Source organism: Naegleria fowleri, assembly GCF_008403515.1.
Source record: "Naegleria fowleri strain ATCC 30894 chromosome Unknown tig29, whole genome shotgun sequence".
Classification (NCBI taxonomy): domain Eukaryota; phylum Heterolobosea; class Eutetramitea; order Acrasida; family Naegleriidae; genus Naegleria; species Naegleria fowleri.
Genome location: NW_025407961.1, coordinates 17,287 through 35,639, shown reverse-complemented (window position 1 = coordinate 35,639; position 18,353 = coordinate 17,287). Strand labels below are relative to the sequence as shown.

Genomic DNA, 18,353 nt, shown 5'->3' with positions numbered 1-18,353 from the left:
TGGCACCTTGTGATGTGGTTATGGTTTTTGTTGTCACCCTTAGATACAATCGTTGCCAGCGCAAGAAACGATTGGAGGCATTCAGAAGAGGGCATTATTTCCATTGTATTCGAATTCTTCTGAAAGGGCAGAGTTTTTAGCGTCGTGTGTTTCACTCTGTTCTAAGGTTGTACAGTGGTAAGACATTAATGTGTTAAGGAGACTTGAGATGGGATCCATGGACCAGCATGAGGTTGGTTATGGAGAATCAGTTGATCATTCTCGCGAAATACATGATGTCTGTGACATGATGCTTTGCTTGGTAAAGTGCTGTCACTTTGAGTGTCAAAAATATGTCGGTCTGAAGATTTTCTGTATGTGAAACTTACTTTTGACCGACGAAAACACTTGCAGAACAATGGTAGTTTTACCGGATGGTGTATGAAGGCAGAGACGAATATCCCTTGATATGAAGTCACATTTAAGCAATTGCTTGATAAATCCATGAAAATTATGATATGATGAATTAAATTAATGAAAATTAAAAAGATGTAGTTACTGAGCTCAGTAAAATCCTTGCCGAAAATTGGACCTGCACTGTCGCAAGAACATTCCGATCAGAGAACAAAGTACCTGAATAAGCTTAAGAAAGCAAGTGAGTGGGAATGCAAATGGGTGGGAAGTCATTAAGCAACGCAAAGAGAGACGAATTTTTAATATTTTGATGTGCCTTCAGAAGGCAACATTATTAAAGGCACCTTTACAGAACATTAAATGACGAACATACCTTAAGTTCTCAGTTATCCATGCATCTTTTGGTGCTAAAAGCATTAATTGAAAAGTATATCTTGATCAAGTTTTGACCATTTTAAAAATTAACTTTTTTTTGATCAATATCTAAACCGTCATTGCCAAAAGTTGCCAAAAGAGAATTTGTGAAAGAAACAAAGTTCATTGACATTCATCTCTCAAATTGGTGTATTTCCTTTTTAAATCTTTAATTTCTTAATAAATTGCTTTTCTTCTCACCATTCAACAATCAAACAAACAAAAATTCAAAATGTTGTCATTGAGAAGAAATTCAATGGTTAAAGCTTTTGGCTTTTGCTTACTCTTGCTCACCTTTGCATTAGCACTTACCATCACTGTTCATAGTGAACAGGTTGAAGAGAAAACTCTCACCCCAACTCATCGCTACATCTTACCAAAATGCAGAAGATTCTTTTGTCACAACCGTTGTAGATACGGCTATTGGACTGACCAATGTGGATGTCAAAAGCATTGCAAATGTCGTCCTAGACCATGCAAAAAACTTCTTTGCAGAAAATATTGTAAATACGGATTCAAGAGAAATGCTTATGGATGTCCAATCTGTGTGTGTTTGAGAGGAAAATGCAGATCATCTTTGACCCTTCCTCACTAATTGTCTATTTGTATCAGGGGCCATGTTTAATGGTGTGTGTGTGTGTATAATAGATTCGTTTGGTCTAATAATAAATAGAACTCGAGGTAGTTGATTTGAGTGCATTGTTGTGATTGTTAACTGTGACTGAGGTACATTCATATAGGTCACTGTCCGATGTTTAACTTCTCTGCGTTTTATGAATTTATATTGTTCAATCTTTGGAAAGTTTTAACACGTGGCCTCTTAATTCCTACCTCCTCGAATGACGACAAGTTGGGAAAAACATTTGAGAATCTTCAACAAAGATGAATATTGTTTTGAAAAAAACGAAAAAAAAATGAACCAATTCATCAGCAAGTCATTCATTCTTTTTGCTTCGTTGGTCTTGTTGTGTGGCTTGTGGATGGCAGCCTCTGTATCGTTGGCCGATGAGCAGCAAACAAGTAGCACCACCACTTCCTCGTCGGATATTAACGTGAATAATTTATTGCAAGGAGAATGGATTGTTGAAATGACTACCGTGGATCAGGATTCTTCATCAGGAGATGCTGATGAATTGTTCCCACAGTTGGGAGTTTATAATTTCTCTCATACTCCATTGCAAGAAGGTGTTTTGTTTGGAACCTATCTTCCAAAGGGTTCCGAAGATGATGCTTCAGAATTTGATGTTAAGCTTTTGGTTCAATCCGATGCGGAACACAGCGGTTCTTTCAAGATGATTAAGAGAAAGAAGGAAGAAGAGCCCTCTGAAGATGTTGAAGAAGTCGCCGAGTTGAGAAGTGATGATACCATTGTTTTTGATATTCCATATAATTTTGTCACTCACAAACCAAACAGTCCAAATCAACCTCCTGTGGTTTATGCCTCGAGCCAAGGACGTTTCACTGCAAACAATGGTGTCTTGAAGGGAACTTATCAATTCTTGTTCACGAATAAGGAGAATTTCATTTTGAGTTTGGTCTATGATGCAACCACAGGACAAGATGGTGTCACCAAGTACAAGATTGACAGAATTGTTGGAACTAAACAAGTCAACAAGGAGTTGAGCTTCTTCCAAAAGTACGGAAGTACCATCATGATTATGGTTTTCTTTATTGGAAGCAGATTTTTGACAAGAAACATGCAAGCCGGTCAAGCCCCAGGACAAGCCCCTCCAGCTGGTGGCAATCAATAAGAGTTTTATGCCAATTTTTCAAATAAGAACCATTATTGAAAATTAATAATTTTATTATTTATTTTGATCTGAATGAAATATTGCAGCTTTTTGAAATCATTCAATTGCTTTTGAATATAGTTCTTGTGTTTTATCCACTTCTTTTACAAACATGGATTAATTTATTTAACCAACAAAGTAGATTATAAATTATCATGGAGTTTGACTTTTTCAATCTTAGTCACTTCTCTACCTTGAGATTCAGCTCTTTTTGTGGAAAAAGAGATCTGCATCACAGCAAAACGCATCAATGCCACAAGATCAACAATCAACACTCCCAACAGGACTACTCCAATCACAATTCCAACAATAGCTCCTTCCGAAAGAGTCAGTGTGGTTGGAAAATCAGTGGAATAGACACACGAAGGGTCTTTGGAATCCACTGCCCCAAACATTTCTTTCGGATAGGTCAATACGAGAGCAAAAGGTTGTTTTTCTGCTTTCAAGATTTTGGACACATACACTGCTACAATGACATAGACGGATTGATCTTTCGAGGATGTATGAGGTAATTGATCCATCACCACCACTCTCTCCACATTATTCGTCGTGTCCACTCGGTCTCCATAATTTCCAGCAATCACGGAGAGTTTTGAAACTGTTTTGGTGGACGATGAGCCACGGCCACCACCATTACTGCTGCCTCTTACATAGGTGTTGATGAATAAATTCAAATCACTCAAAAGTTGAGGCGCCACCGCAACACTTCCTGGATAATCATACCATGCAAGAGTGGCCTTAAAGATGGGTGAAGTTTGAATCATTGACTTGTTCTGTTTTCTCTTGAAACATAGTTTGAGAGAATCTGAAAGGTTCGAAAATGATTTTTCTTGGACGAGAATTGTCAAGGGAGTACCATCTTGATTTTGTAACAAACTTCCCAAATAAACTCTTCCAAATCCTTCGTACGAGTTTGGACTTCCTAAATCTGAGAGTTTGAAACGTTGAGTTTCATCGTTGGAATAAGCGACAGTTCCATTCATGGGAATGGAGCTATGAACGAGAGCAGCTTTCAATAAGGGACCTGATGGGTTCGAGATGTTCATTTTGGTTTGGAAAAACTCTCTCAATAAAGCAGCGGCTCCAGCAACCAATGGAGTGGCCATTGAGGTTCCTGAGGATTGACACACAAAATACGATGTGATTCGAACAATACATTTAACAAAGTACTAACCTAGACCGGTCATGAAAGCAGCTGTATTTCCAAGAGTTGGAGAAATGGTTCTGCATTGATTGGTGGTGATGTTCCCATCGGAATGGGCACTCACAACGTTGTAACCAATTCCTGTCACGTCAGGTTTGATATGATTACCTATTGCTGGCCCTCTTGATGAGACTAGAGATGACAAGGTTGAAAGATGAGAGAAATTATTCCAAACAAATCGAATGTGCATGACAAGAAAACTTCAAGAGGCCAAATTGAACTCATTGAAGATGGATGGATTACTGGTGTATCTGGTCTTCATTTGACTTGGACAGCAGGCATTACGGACTGTAATTGTTTCAACAATTATTTTCCAAAAATGGTTAAAAGGGAGATTCGAATTATTCCCTCGAAGACAAACATACCTAAATCATTATCTTTTCCATTATAGGCACAACATTCTTCAGTAGTTGAGAATTTAAAACCAGACTTTTGAATGACGTTTTTAAAATCTTCATAATACATTGATTCCTCAAATGTAGAATGTAAGTTCATACTGGCGCCCACAGAGATTGCATTCTTTGCTGTTGAAGGAGCTGCAACATTTCCTTTCGAAGACATTTCTCCTATATTTCCCTAATAATAATAATAAAGATAAAGAATAATTATAAATTGTATTAACATTAGGTATTGATAATAATGTTATTAATAATTCCAAATAAGAAGGAATCAAAAATGGTTTACATGAAAAGAATGGTTCAATACTCTTACCTGTGCAAAAAGAATGATACTATCTTGATAATTCCATAATGTTTGGTCCACATCTTGACATTGAGAATTATATTGATTAGAAATAGAGCAACAGGTATCACTTCCAAAAAAGGTTCGACAAGTTGCATCTGTCACTTTCAATCCAGCTCTATAACCATATGCTGAAATCCTCCACACACATTCTTTACAATCGTAACGACAAGAAAAGTATTTTTTAGGACTATTGATGTCCCAAGAATTTGAAAAGATTCTTGCTCCACTCTTGTGCGCTGGTTTGAAAATGTCATTTTGATACGAAGCAGGAAATAAAAATTTTGGATTTCCTGTTATTTGTAAATCTGTAAAATAAAGTCTTGCGTTGGGAGCCATTCCATGATATTGTTGGATTTGATTGGCACTCGAATTGAATGACAAATTTTGAATACTTCCACATATAGAACCAGCGATGTGAGTTCCATGTCCATCGACTTCATCTTGACCATCAGAAGAGAAGTTTCCAGACTTTGAATAAACAGTCACTGTGTCATATCCAACAATTTTACGATGATTCATATTGACATTATTGGTTTTCACAATGGGATTGTTTGCATCTCTAAATAAACAATTGTCCCAATCAATTCCAGAATCAGAAACTCCGACAATTTGTCCATTTCCTAAAATTCCCATGTCATAGAATGGAGTGGCAGACATTCCTACACTTGGAGAAGGACCAAATCCTTGCATCGTGACACTCGATTTCTTATTCAACAATTCAATATCTTGTTTTCTTTCAATGAAATGAAGATGTGCATGTTCTTTCAAAATGTCACCCACTAATTCAGCAACGAGTGGAGAGAAACTCATTTCCAGTTTATCCTTTGAAGAAACTTGAATGGGAGAAATCATGATGGAAGGATCATTGTTCCAACTAAGTTGCTGTTTGGATAGTTGTTCTGTAAGTTTGGAATTCAGTTCATTAGCAATGAGATGAGCTTCTTCGAGTTCCTGATGGACGAGAATGGCGTCCAGAGATGGAAGGATGGTAATAAGGACATTGATTAAATTGTTATTCTCTCCATCGACAGAATTGGAAGTTTCAAAGGTCGTCTCAAGTTCTTTCAAAGTGTGAAGTTGTACTTGAGCGAGTTGTTGAATTTTTGGAAAATTCAAAGCACTTTTGAATCTTGGTTCATACTCAGAAATCCATTCAATGGCTTTGTTGGAAGATAAAGATGAAACATGTGAAATGATTTCTGACGTTTTGGCAACCACCGCAAAGACATTCGAAAATCCCAAAGGTTTTCCAGATTTCATCACAATCGACTGAATCCACTCTGCTTGGGTTTGAGTTTCATCCAACCGCTTTGTTTGTGGTTCATCTTCATTGGATTCCTTTGTAAACTCCTTCAACTTGACAATAAATTGACTTCGAGGTTCATCCAATTGTTTCACCACAATTCGACCATATTCTTCTTCATTGTTGTTATTGTTGTTCACATGTTTCAAACTATTTACAGAAAATGAATGAACCATTTCTCTTCGATTCATGAGTGTGTGCAGTCGATTCAACTGATTCATTAAATTATTTTCATGAGAGAGTGGAAAGGAACGACTTTCTTGTTCGATCGAAGAAGAACGATCGAGATTCTCTTCATGAATGAACGAAACGAAAAGAATGGCTTGGATTGATGATAAAGAGAAGAAAAAGACACAAGCGTTGGTCGCACTGAGGTGTCTTCATCTCGTGCTGAGTGGTTGATCAATATGTGACTGTTTTTTGTGAGATAGTGCATGATCATTCTTTCAATACTAAGGAGCGAATCGTTTGTGAGAATGAAAAAGTTGCCAAAAAAGTGATTAGCTGTCTACTCTACTACACGTTGATGTGACAGATGAATAGACTAGTGACATGTGTTATGAATCCCAAACGAAAACGGCATGTTTACAGACTCAAACGGTGATGCTTGGTTGTCGAAAGATATGTGTACTGTATTTAATGACAAGAATGCTTATTGATGACTCTTTCTTCAATTGAATCCCAGCTAGATTCAGTGGCCAACATGTACTTCAATTTTTAACAAAGATTATTACTCTGCTTCTTTAGGTCTGTCGATTCATCGTCTTGAATCGATTATAATTTTACAAAAAAAAATGTTGCACTTACTGGACCCGTTATCTCTTGAAATGATTTTTCTGTTTTGTACGAGCGATGAATTAATTGCTCTGTATGGAACGAACCGTAAAATAACAAAAGCGATTGATATTCTTGAAACCGATCACATGAAGTATGATGATTCCGAAAATCCGAATATTAATGATGAAACCATTCAACAAACGTTGACGGACACACATATTCTTCATGATGGATTGTTTGGGGACCGTAGTCCACAAACATACATGCCATTCCGAAGAAAAACTTCAACCACTCAGCGAGTTGCGACTCAGTATCGTCTTCAAATTTATCATCCCTCGTATACCATTTATATCAGGTTTGATTCCCATGAAGAATTGAGAAGAAAATGTATTCAAGACTTTCAAGAAAAATTCGGTTTTAAACAGATGGACGTCAGTGCTAATCATTTGATTGTACTTGAAAGTGAAATATTGAAATCAGATCTATTGGATCGTGTGAGATCAGAATTGAGAAAGAAAATGAACTTGTATGAGAGTATGAATGAAACACACAAGGAAGGCCTGAATGTGGTTATTGAAAGTGAATACAATCCGTACTCGATGAATACCAAGCCCTATTTATCAAATTTTTATGAACGATATACGATTCGATTGGTGATTGTCAAGAATCAATTGGAATTTGGACATTTCCTTTCCTGTGCTCAACAATTGGTCATTTCAACCAAAACCAGTTGGAATTATCTTAAAGTGCCTTCTATTTATTTGGGCTTGCTTAAAAGCGATTCTGATTTACTAATTGCCGCTGGACACTTATTTCCAGGTGTTCCGAAAGAATACGATACAACAACTATTTGTGAATTGACACTTTGTTTGATTTTGAATCATTTGATGCCAAAATACTTTTTTGAAAAGTATCGAGTTTGTGATACTAAATTGGAATTATTTCAAAAGCAAGCATTAGTGGACACATTTTATAATGAATTTCTCAATTCTCCAATCACAAATACAAAGCAAAAATCACTGCCTATATTCGAATCGAACAATTATTTTGATTCACGATTCTCATTATTTAAACATGGACTGGAAGTGTGTTTTGATTTGATTTATAATCAATTATCGTTGACAAAGAAAATTCAACTCATTGAAAAGTTAGTGGATACATTTCTAGTATGTTCTTCATTTACCAACTCACAACTTACAGAAATTGCTAAACATACCACGTTCGATGTTTTTAAAAAGAGATCTTACGAAACATCTCCAGAAAAATTTCTTTTTCTAAAAAAGCTCAAACACTCTCCCTATATTGAACTCTATGTCATCCATGTGGAAGAGAAGGTTTATTTTGAAAAGGAGACTAAACGAAGCGATCACTACTTGTATGAGCTTTGTATGAAAATTCCTGCAAAACTCAATGGAAATTGTGTTTGTGATATTGTGTTTGTGAGGAACAAGATTTTGCAAAGCTCCCATGTCGTCTCAATAGTTTCAACACCTGGTATGACACTCACTCAACGATCATGTAGTTTGTTGTAATTGCATTGTCTTTTTATTCAATATGATCTCTTACTAAGGATGACTTTTTCAGGAAACACAACGCCAACTCATAAGGATGTAGGAAAGGACTGCTGTTTGGGATAAGAACTCATGTTGTGTTTAAAATTGGAACGTGTCACCACTTTGGTGCGAATGAACAAGTTCATACTAGTAGAGGTGGCTCAACAAAGTATTTTTAGTCATGGACAGTTCATTCCTTGAAAATCCCTTTGGCTTTCAGAACACTCTCACTCATGGCATTATTCTTTCCAACATCAAAAAAAACAACATGCAATTATTTGTCAAGACACTTACAGGTAGAACGATCACATTGGATGTTGAGTCCAATGACTCAATTGAGAATGTTAAACAGAAAGTCACAGATAAGGAAGGTATTCCAGCGGATCAACAGCGTTTGATTTATGCTGGTAAGCAATTGGAGGATGGAAGAACTTTATCGGATTATAATGTACAAAAGGATGCAACTCTTCACTTGATGTTGAGATTAAGAGGTGGTATGCAATTATTCGTCAAGACTTTGACAGGAAAGACCATCACGATTGAAGCAGAGTCCAATGACTCGATTGAGAACGTGAAGAGAAAGATTTGTGATAAGGAAGGTATTCCAGCGGATCAACAACGTTTAATTTACGCTGGAAAACAATTGGAGGATGGAAGAACAGTTTCTGACTATAGCTTGCAAAAAGATTCAACTATCCATCTTGTTTTGAGACTGCGAGGAGGAGTTGACTTGTAAATATTGAAAAATAAACTCTCTCTATTACTTGAAATTTGACAGATTTGGAACGCGATCAGCAATTTGAGTGACAATGAAATACCATTCACAATCCAATTTTTAGTGTTTTTCGAGAATGTGTTTTGGACAACATTTTATTACAAATCACTAACTACAATTTGATGTCTTCAAATAATTATTGTTACTTGAAATTAAAATGTAATGCAAAGCATCTACCAGATAAAAGTTACTTTTGATAAGGAAGCCAAATTCGATCTGGAATTGGAGGATCATAATTTCCCAAATATTCAGTTGGTGGCAATGGATTCACCATCATCAACTGAATGTCAAATTCAGTGAGAGAAACACCACTCATATTGAAAGGGCACATACATGGTCCAAAGTGACCAGTATGAGTCACATTAAAAGGTGAATTTTCTGGCAAATTAGAGAGTGGAGCATCTTTTGGATTATAAATCTTATTGGCCATTCGAATCCAAAAACATCGATCGTACAATTTCAATAACCACAAGTCCCACTTTCCATCCAGAGTGGTCTTAAAGAAATCCTTTCCTTCACATCCACTTCCAATTTTAGTATCCAAATCAAAGAAAACTTGATCCAAATGTGAATGACTTGTGAAAATCAAAAAGTTCTTTTCATCATTCTCCTCTTCCTTGCTTGTATTCTTTTGTAAATTCTTATAAGTATATTTACTTCTAATTCTCTCAGGAGCGTATTCAATATTTCCAACAAGAGTCTTTTCTTCACCCAATCTCGAATAAGCTTCTCCATAAATCACTCTCTCCACAGTTTGTTGATGTTGTTCTTGTTGTTTCTTTTTTCCAAATAAAGCTTCCTTCACAATATCATTCATGTAGAGAGACATGTCACTAAAACCATACTTTTCAATTCGATCGAGAAGTCTCTTCACTGAGAGACCACATGGGAATGAAATTTTTCCTGGTTTTGATTTATCTGATGAATCTTCAATGGGGAGAAGATCCAAAGAGAGAATAACATCGTTGACAAAATGTTGATGATTGCAAGTATGAGGATGATAAATGTGAGTACCATTCCAGAGAGCACAAACTTCAGATAATCTTTGAAGTTTCGAGGAAATGTTTTTGGTACCTTCAATTTTGCTGTTGTGACGGTAGTGGTGGTGTGTGAATAAGGTCACAGTCCAGTAAATTCATTCAAAAAAAAGGAAATTTGCAAAACATGTGAAAAACATTGTCACCCATGGAGTTCATCAATCATAAAAAACACACATACCTTAAAGGAATGAAATGAAAATGTGGATTAAATCGAACAAGTCCTTGAGGTGGTTTTCTGGAAGGAATGACCAACGAATTCTCTCTCCATTCCAAAAACCAATTACCAATCATTAATCCAGTTCTAAAGAATTTATATCTTTGCACATCGTTCATTTCCATAATGAGTGAATCTCCAAACTCGAAAATCACAAGTTGTACTTGTAAATAAGGTTCCTCTTTCTTCGAAGAACGACTAAACAATTTGCTTAATCCACTCTTCTTTTCTTGAGATGAACTTTCGGCATGAGAGTGATCATTTTCAGCAAGATCAAAGAAGATTGCACCTGATTTTTCACTGGTTGGGTTATCAAAGAAAAGATAATTGTAACAATCAGCAAGTGCCAAATTTTGTGCAATGAAAATCTTTTCGCGGTGTGAAAAAATTCTTCGATCGATGGTTGCAATCTTTTTAAAGGCATTCGAAACACAAACTTTTTCCAATTCGTTCAAATGTTTCAAATCGATGAGAAGAGGCAAATGTTCACTCAATTGGACCGATGCATAATCAATGACAATACTCGAAGTGGTTGCATGAGTTTGTTCAGAGGCCTCAGATGGAAATATTTTGTCAAAATTGGGTTCAGTTCCTGGTGAAGGAATGCTTCCTTCTCTGGAATAATTGGATGCCTCATTGGTGGAAGACACTTCAAACAATTTCTTCTTTTTGGAATCTTTTTTGCGTTCTATAATCGTGTCATAGGAAGTTGGATCCGTCAAGAGTAAATAAATATTCTTGTAGCGTGACTTGTATTTTCCTAATTGTTCGATTAAAATTAAATCATTGTTAAGAAAATGAGGATAACTTGTTTGAGGAATTTGTTTCTCATCGATCGATTTGATGTAGCTCTCCAAGTCATAATCAAGAGTGCATGTAGGTCGATTTTTGTTCTTACATTCCATTTTCTTTTTAAGTTTGTTCACTTTTTCATCACTTGAAGAATGTGACAAGGTGACATTACTTTCAGAACCAACCATAACAGGAAAACCACCACTACTGGTACTACTACTCGAATCAACCGAAGGTCTCGTATTGGAATCTGGTGAATCAACATCCACAGAGGCACTTTTTTGTTCACGTGAAGAAGAAGGTAAATTCTTTGCATTCTGAGGAGAAGTATAACTTAAAGTCACACTATGACTACTCGTGATGGAAAGAGGTGACTGTTGTCGATTCTGTTGTTGATGATTCTGTGTTGATTTGTAAGGTTGTGGAACGGTTGGTGGATGTGAACTATTGACATGATGTGAACTATTAGAGGACACGTCTTTTGAATCTTCTGGAGGTTGTGGTGAAGAAAACATGGATTTACGTGCTGAGTATCCCATGGGTTTGGGAGGTCGTGTCATTGTTGTTGTTGAGGTCGAAGAAGACACTTCGGAAAATTGTGTGAGAGTGGGAACACTATTGGTTGGACTGGATAATGATGAATTTGGTGAGGTCGAAGAAGTGTTGTTCGAAGGTGAAGATTCGGTACTGGTGTCACGTCGAGTAATGACCACTGCCTGTTTGTTGGCGAATCGACCAGTATAATTACTGCTGCCACTTGTCATCGAAGGTGGTGGTGAATCGTAGGAAAACTTTTTGACGGATTCCTTTCTGTAAATGACTGGAGTGGAAGGAGAGCTGTTTACAGCTGTTGAGGATTCTTGTGTCAATGATTGAGAAGAATCCGACGATGGAGGAGAAGAATTTGAATGTTCTGAAGCTTCATCTGTAGTATGGGTGGCTGTTTGAGAGGAACTGTCACATGTCATTTGTTGAAGTGAGGACAATCTTCTCTCAAGTTTAGCTTTAAATTCTTCTGAAAGCAATGTTTGATCAGAATTTGTTTTTTTGTGAAGAGACAAATGTGCAGTTGTTGTTTTTGAAGACATTTGCACATCAGAACTCAAACTGGTATGGTCAACCACTGCAACATCTTCACTGCTGAAAGAAGCATCACTCGAAAGAGACAATTGAGAGGACGCGACATGCATGGTTGCTCTTTTGTTGCTTCCACTTGTCACATTCGAAATGGTAGTTTTGGAAGTCAATACCTGTCCATTCATATCAATACCATCATCCGTGTCATTCATTTCCTTTTGAACTTGAAGTAAATTTTGAACGGCATTGAAAATAATTTCGCTCTCATTGTTTGGAATTCCAATATTTTCCAAATCCATCTTTGAAAATGAAATTAACGAATTTCCATCCCATTCTTCTTGCACAAAAATGGAAATGGTGGATTCAGAAATTGTGAATGAATCTGAAGGTACTTTTAACAATCGAATTTTTTGACAAATTTGATTGTAATTTTCATTCAATTGTGAGAGAAAGAATGTGAAATGACGGACTTTCCAATGTTTGACTGGAAGAAGTGTTGGATTGAAGGAGAGATATTCTGTTGTTGTTGTGAGTGATGATGGATTATATTTAGAAAAAGAAGATGCATTTGGAAAATTTTGTCAAGAATGTGATGATGAATCGTGTGTGATGAAAATATGTGAATATGAAAGAAGAGAATGATGAAAATATATGAAAAGCGTGTAAATGATGATGATGATCATAAAGAAACGCAATGGAAATGTTAAGGAAACGCAAAAGTTGTCAAGTATTGGAGATGATGGTTGACACCCGAGTCCATACGTCATTGATCACATATGACAAAAATGATCCAAGCAACAATCGTTACCAGAGATGGTCATCCAACATTCATATATTTCAACAAAAGACACCCATTCATTATGAATATATTGATTCATCATCATCATGAAAATTATTGATATCAATAAATAGTAAGAAGAGAATTTCGGGATGACAACAAGTTGAAATTTCAAGTTGAAAAAAGTTTTCATCGACACTCACGCCGCACAGATGAGAAGAGCTTACCTTCATCTCTTTGAATTACTCCTCCGTTTGAACCTCCTAATGAGAATCCCAACTTCTTTCCAATAAAGGGAGACATGATGAAATTTTGTTGATGTGAATGGGATGCAAAATGTTGGTTGTTGAACAAGCCTTTCAGAACTACTACTCTTGGTGAGTGTTGGGGAGTGTGTGTATAGCGAGCTATTGTTGTAGAGGAGTGTTGGAGATCTTTTTTTGAATTGATCAGCAGGAAGGAGATTTTTGATACTTTTGACAAGTGACAATACCAGCGCGATCTGCAAATGTTAAAATGAGGAGGTTTGTTTAAAATTGTCAACAACGCAATGGGCAGTTCACCACTTAGTGGAAGAGATAAATATTTTGACTTGGTACAACAAAGGATTTCCTATTCTCATAAAATCCTAGTGACAAGTGGCAGATGGAGTCACCTGATGCTTACTAACGACACTACAAACCCTTCAAAGAGATATCTCTTGTTGAATACCCGAACAATCAATAAACATCGAGGATCCTTAAAGACAACCAGATTTTTTATTTCTCAACTATGAGGCAGGAAAATTTGAACCTCCATTTGCCATTCGAAATCGTTTTGCAAAAGTTTGTGATTCTTCGAACAATCTTTATTAAATACAAGTACCAATTCAACCACTTATGAGATTCACAAATTGGACATCTTTTTCACTCCATAAAGAGTCAACAACAGAGTGGGAGTCACAATTAAGGACCATTTGAGAAGAGGAATAGAATGCGCTTTGCAAGTGTTTTGGAGTCTCTGATGGAGTGTCGAGTTTGGAAGAAGGAGAGATTTGTTGTGGAATGACGTTACTATTGTTAGAGGAGGATGTAGCACAAGATGAAGATAGGTCGGTAGAGGTTTTGTCTGTTGATTGTGGTTGGATGGATGTGCTTGGAGCACCACTCGTTGTGGACCACAGTTTTTTGTCACCCAATAAGGAAAGTGAGCATTTGATGTCCTCACTCCACACTAAGGGTTTACTGGTACAGTCTCTAGGATCCAAAAACAAGTTCATATTCTTATCAAAAGTGATATATTCTCCCATCACAAAATTCCAAACTGGTTCACTTTTTGGAACAGATGGAGCGGTTGTGGAGGAAGTTTCAGAAGAGTTTTTGGACTTTGGAATGTAGTGCATGAACATGTCATTGTCTTGAAAAGTGTAAGCCAAGAAGGCCACTGAAAGAGATGGGTGATCGAGATATCTTTCACAGAGTGCAATTTTCATGGCATGACTGTTTGTCACATGGTACAGATAAGTGTGTGAAGTGTTGGTGAAATTTCTTGAAAGGATCAACTTTGGGATTAAGTCATTTTGAAGGTAATTTTGAATAATTTCAAGTTGTTGACAAGTTACGTCGATGGGGGCATGTGCTTGAGTCATGTTCATGATCATGAATGCTGGATATTGTTCATTACTTATTGCATCCACACCGTATTTACCCTTCCAGATTTGGAAAGTGAAATTGTTCTTTTCATCCAAGAAACATCCTTCAAAATTAGGATGAAAGTATATATTTTCCAATCGATCGACCAAAAAATTACCAGTTCCATAAAGTTTTCTCATCAATGAATTGAACTTGTCAAATGTGTCAACTCTTGTTATTGAAGCATTTGATGACATTTCTTTAGCATTTGTTGACAAGGGGAGTTTCACACCAATAAAGTTCATCCTGAGTTTGGATGGGAAGAGACCTGTTTTTTCAACAAATCCCAAACATCTTGTGTTTTCTTCAAACACATGAGCATAATATCTTTTTTATCATCACAGCAATTACCAAATCCATATATTTCCATATTTAGAATTGACCAATTCGTCCGAAAACTTTAAACTTACCTTACACCCATTTCTTTAAACATGTACAAATGCAAAAACCATGGAATTAACTTGGTTTCATGAATTCCTCTAAATTTTGGTGGAACCCATCCAGAACCAGTTAAACCCATTTTCATAAATTCTCCATTCACAACAACATGTTTCACACTGAAAGCCAAAGTTCCACTCACATCATATTTCATGGAATGTTTAGAATCTCCTCTCAATGCAAGAGTTCCATCATTGAGTGTTTTTACCAAAAACACAAATGAACCTTCGTCTATATCTTTCAATGAGAATGGTTGAGAGGTTTCGGTTGACATTTCAAGTTTCGATGAATCTTTGGAATATTGTTGGTTGAATTGAGTCCATCGTTCATAGTAAGAATCATGCACCTTGAGAGAGGAAACGAGTTGATGTTTTTTAAGATAATCAAAGTATTCATCGAATCCTTCTCTTGCTTGATCGACTTGTTTGGTATATCTTTGGATAAATTCCAAATCTGAAATCTCCTTCATGCAAGAAGAAGAAGAATTTCCAAGTGCTGGATCTGAAGAAGAATTTTCATTCGTTTCGATTTCATGGTGATTGTCGAGCGTGGATAAATACTTGTTATGAGGTTCAAGGAGGAAAATGACCATTCTTGGAGTTAAATGTTCATCGTGAGTGCCATCTTGAAGGACATTTGGATTTAATTTCAATTGTTCATGAGGAATGGCTTGCCATTTGAAATTGAAGGCAATTACTCGATGTTGAAAGAGTTGGTGAGCATGGGCGGAATTGATCTGAAGTGCTGCTTCCATGTTGAGAGTAATATACAAGGTGAGGAGTGGGTAGATGCCACTTGTCAAGAGTGATGTTTTTGTTTTTTGTTGTTAGCTGGAAGAAGGGATCAATAAAAACTTTTTGAATGCCTTTGTTTTCGTTTGATCTGAAATCCATTTTCATTCAGATCATTCTTCCATGTTCTAATAGAAACGATCAATTCGAGTTTGTTTCAACAGTCGAATCATTGGCCTTTCCGAACTCTAACGAACAAAAATGATCCGATCGTGGAAAAGAGCTTCCAGATCGATCATTATTCAACAAAATTCGGTTTGTTCCTTTGAGATGAACGATGCTTTAAAGACTCTTGCTTTTTTATTTATTGTCTTGCTTGAAAATTTAAAGATTCAAACAAATCAAAAGATGAATAATTCTCTTCGTTGCCATTTTCATAGTATTTACAATAATGGAATATTTGAAAATTCGTGAGAATTGGTATGTTTGAACATCATCCAAAATGAATAGAAATTTTCATCATTGACAGTGCTCTTTGAATATTCAAAGAAATTCATGTGTGAAATTTTCACAAATCTGAACAAGTATTTCACACTAAAAGTAAAAAAATTAAAATCACATTCCTTCTGGACCTTCTCTTGAAGCATCCTTTCCACAACAAAAACAACAACAAGCGAAGAATTCTCCATTTCATTTTCGTAGTAGACGAATTCTTCATTTTCCAAGTGGATTCTCAAGAAAAAAGACTTTCGAATCAAAAGTCTTTCTTGAAAGCGAAACGAAAGGATGATCTGGCTCTTATGGAGATCGCGACTCCACATGAAAAGAAGCTTCAGCGATTGTTGTTGATGCGAAATGTGTTTGACAGGTTGTGGCAAAAGTATTTGACACGAGTGCCAAAATTTATCAAGAAATGGTCTTTTCGAAAGGCGTGCAAGTAGTGAATGACCATATTGCTTTTCGAACCTTTCATTGTCGAGAGGTTGTGAATGAGAGTCGAAAAGATTCCAAAACTGTTTTTCAATTGTCTGGAATGGATGCTTTGTTGAATCAGACTTTTCAGACTTTTTACTCGATTTGGTTATATCCCAAAAGGGAAGTATAAATTTCCAGACAAGTATTTGAATGCCATTCATTTGGAAAATCAATGGGATGAAATATCACCAAAGATTTTCCTTTCTCAATTGGAAATTGACGAATTACCATCCTCTCGTGTTCGTAATTTAATTTTCTCGATCAACACTATCATGGATCAAGACCATGCATCTTCTCAGACACACCATGACATGTTATTCAATCCACCTCTCGATTCAAACATGCTTGAAAAACAAGACCACATACATGGGGCAACAAGGACGTCGTGTTGGAATCCCTTGGCAATGACGATCATTCCATTCTTGTGGAGTCACATGTCAACTTCTTTTCACTCGTCACTGGTGTCCTCCATTTTGGATTTTCTTCAAAGATATTTTCAAAAAAAATGTCTTACGGAAGTATTGATGAACCTCTCATTTTACATGCGGCCATGTAAGTGTTGTGAAGTAGAAAGGTGTCTTTCTTGACTCGCAATGTGTTGTTGATTTTCTTGAATTTTTGAAAATTCTTTTTTTTGACCTCATCACCATCATCAATATTTTTTTTCTTTTGAAAATTCTTCTCGTGAATTCTTCTCATGAATTTTCATCATCATCATTATTCTATCTCGCAACCAAACGATCTTGTATTTGAATGAAAATTTATCGGATATGATGAAATGTATATTTTAATATTTAATATAGAAATGTTCCACATTTGGGTTTAGTGTTTCACAGTTCACCCAAAGCTACGAACAAACAACAAACACAAGCTGCTCGTTCGAACTTTGAAAAATTAGTGATGGTCCGCTCTACTGATTCGTCACTTTCGAAACAATCATTTTATGATGGTGATTATATGGTTCATGTCTTGTCTAAAAATGGAAAAATGTATTTGTGTTATGCTTCAAAGATGACGAAATTGAGAGTTGTTTATAACATGCTGGATGATTTGGATATGGAATTGGCTAAAATTCCAAGATTGGCAAATGCTAATAAGAATGATATTTTGAAAGTACTCAAAGATATGGTGGTGGGTATTATTGAGCTAATATTTCTCAACAGTTTTTATTAATAATTTGTATGCAATCATTGTTGTGACACTTTTTTCATTCCGATGTTATGTGAACCCATGTGTGACGTGAAATATATTACTTTTGTGAAAATGGACTTTATAGAACTATTACAATGATCCACAAAACGACAAGATTACCAAACTACAACAACAAATTGACCTCAATGTTTCCAAGATGATTGAAAATATTGATAAAATTCTTGCGAATCGTGACCAATTCGATCATTTGATCACTCAAACAGAAGATCTTAAGGAAAATGCAGGTCTTTTCGAAAAAGGAGGTAAAAAGTTGAAGAGAAATATGCAATTCAGAATGATCCTTGTTATTACAATTATTACCATCATTTGTTTGGTGATATTGGGCATTGCAATCTTATTAATTGCGTTGAAGATTGCTGGAAAGATTTAAGTGATTGGTGTGTCTTATTTATTTTGTGAGTCTGAATAGTTCCTTCTCTCAATTTTGTGCAAAGATCAATACGAGCATTAAAATTAAATTATTTATTGTTGAA

The 18,353-nt window shown here is 36.1% G+C and overlaps 7 protein-coding genes across 7 annotated transcripts; 4 read left to right on the top strand and 3 right to left on the bottom strand.

Annotated features, from left to right (window-relative positions):
- Window positions 1–1,721: 1,721 nt before the first annotated feature.
- On the top strand, window positions 1,722–2,558 carry FDP41_002233 (uncharacterized protein; the record flags this gene model as incomplete). The annotated part of the gene is made up of 1 exon (XM_044705405.1): window positions 1,722–2,558. The coding sequence occupies one exon, from the start codon at window positions 1,722–1,724 to the stop codon at window positions 2,556–2,558; it is 837 nt and encodes a 278-aa protein (XP_044563126.1).
- Window positions 2,559–2,740: 182 nt separating this feature from the next.
- FDP41_002232 (uncharacterized protein) lies at window positions 2,741–6,024 on the bottom strand (the record flags this gene model as incomplete). Its single annotated transcript, XM_044705404.1, has 4 exons — window positions 2,741–3,711; window positions 3,772–3,933; window positions 4,167–4,377; window positions 4,513–6,024. 4 exons carry the CDS (start codon window positions 6,022–6,024, stop codon window positions 2,741–2,743), a joined length of 2,856 nt encoding a protein of 951 aa, XP_044563125.1.
- Window positions 6,025–6,642: 618 nt separating this feature from the next.
- On the top strand, window positions 6,643–8,157 carry FDP41_002231 (uncharacterized protein; the record flags this gene model as incomplete). Its single annotated transcript, XM_044705403.1, has 1 exon — window positions 6,643–8,157. The coding sequence occupies one exon, from the start codon at window positions 6,643–6,645 to the stop codon at window positions 8,155–8,157; it is 1,515 nt and encodes a 504-aa protein (XP_044563124.1).
- A 289-nt stretch (window positions 8,158–8,446) lies between these two features.
- On the top strand, window positions 8,447–8,914 carry FDP41_002230 (uncharacterized protein; the record flags this gene model as incomplete). Its single annotated transcript, XM_044705402.1, has 1 exon — window positions 8,447–8,914. One exon carries the CDS (start codon window positions 8,447–8,449, stop codon window positions 8,912–8,914), a length of 468 nt encoding a protein of 155 aa, XP_044563123.1.
- A 226-nt stretch (window positions 8,915–9,140) lies between these two features.
- Window positions 9,141–13,157, bottom strand: FDP41_002229 (uncharacterized protein; the record flags this gene model as incomplete). Its single annotated transcript, XM_044705400.1, has 3 exons — window positions 9,141–10,038; window positions 10,172–12,593; window positions 13,082–13,157. 3 exons carry the CDS (start codon window positions 13,155–13,157, stop codon window positions 9,141–9,143), a joined length of 3,396 nt encoding a protein of 1,131 aa, XP_044563122.1.
- A 565-nt stretch (window positions 13,158–13,722) lies between these two features.
- On the bottom strand, window positions 13,723–15,716 carry FDP41_002228 (uncharacterized protein; the record flags this gene model as incomplete). Its single annotated transcript, XM_044705399.1, has 2 exons — window positions 13,723–14,851; window positions 14,935–15,716. 2 exons carry the CDS (start codon window positions 15,714–15,716, stop codon window positions 13,723–13,725), a joined length of 1,911 nt encoding a protein of 636 aa, XP_044563121.1.
- Window positions 15,717–17,173: 1,457 nt separating this feature from the next.
- FDP41_002227 (uncharacterized protein) lies at window positions 17,174–18,250 on the top strand (the record flags this gene model as incomplete). Its single annotated transcript, XM_044705398.1, has 3 exons — window positions 17,174–17,220; window positions 17,472–17,799; window positions 17,945–18,250. 3 exons carry the CDS (start codon window positions 17,174–17,176, stop codon window positions 18,248–18,250), a joined length of 681 nt encoding a protein of 226 aa, XP_044563120.1.
- Between the last annotated feature and the right edge of the window lie 103 nt (window positions 18,251–18,353).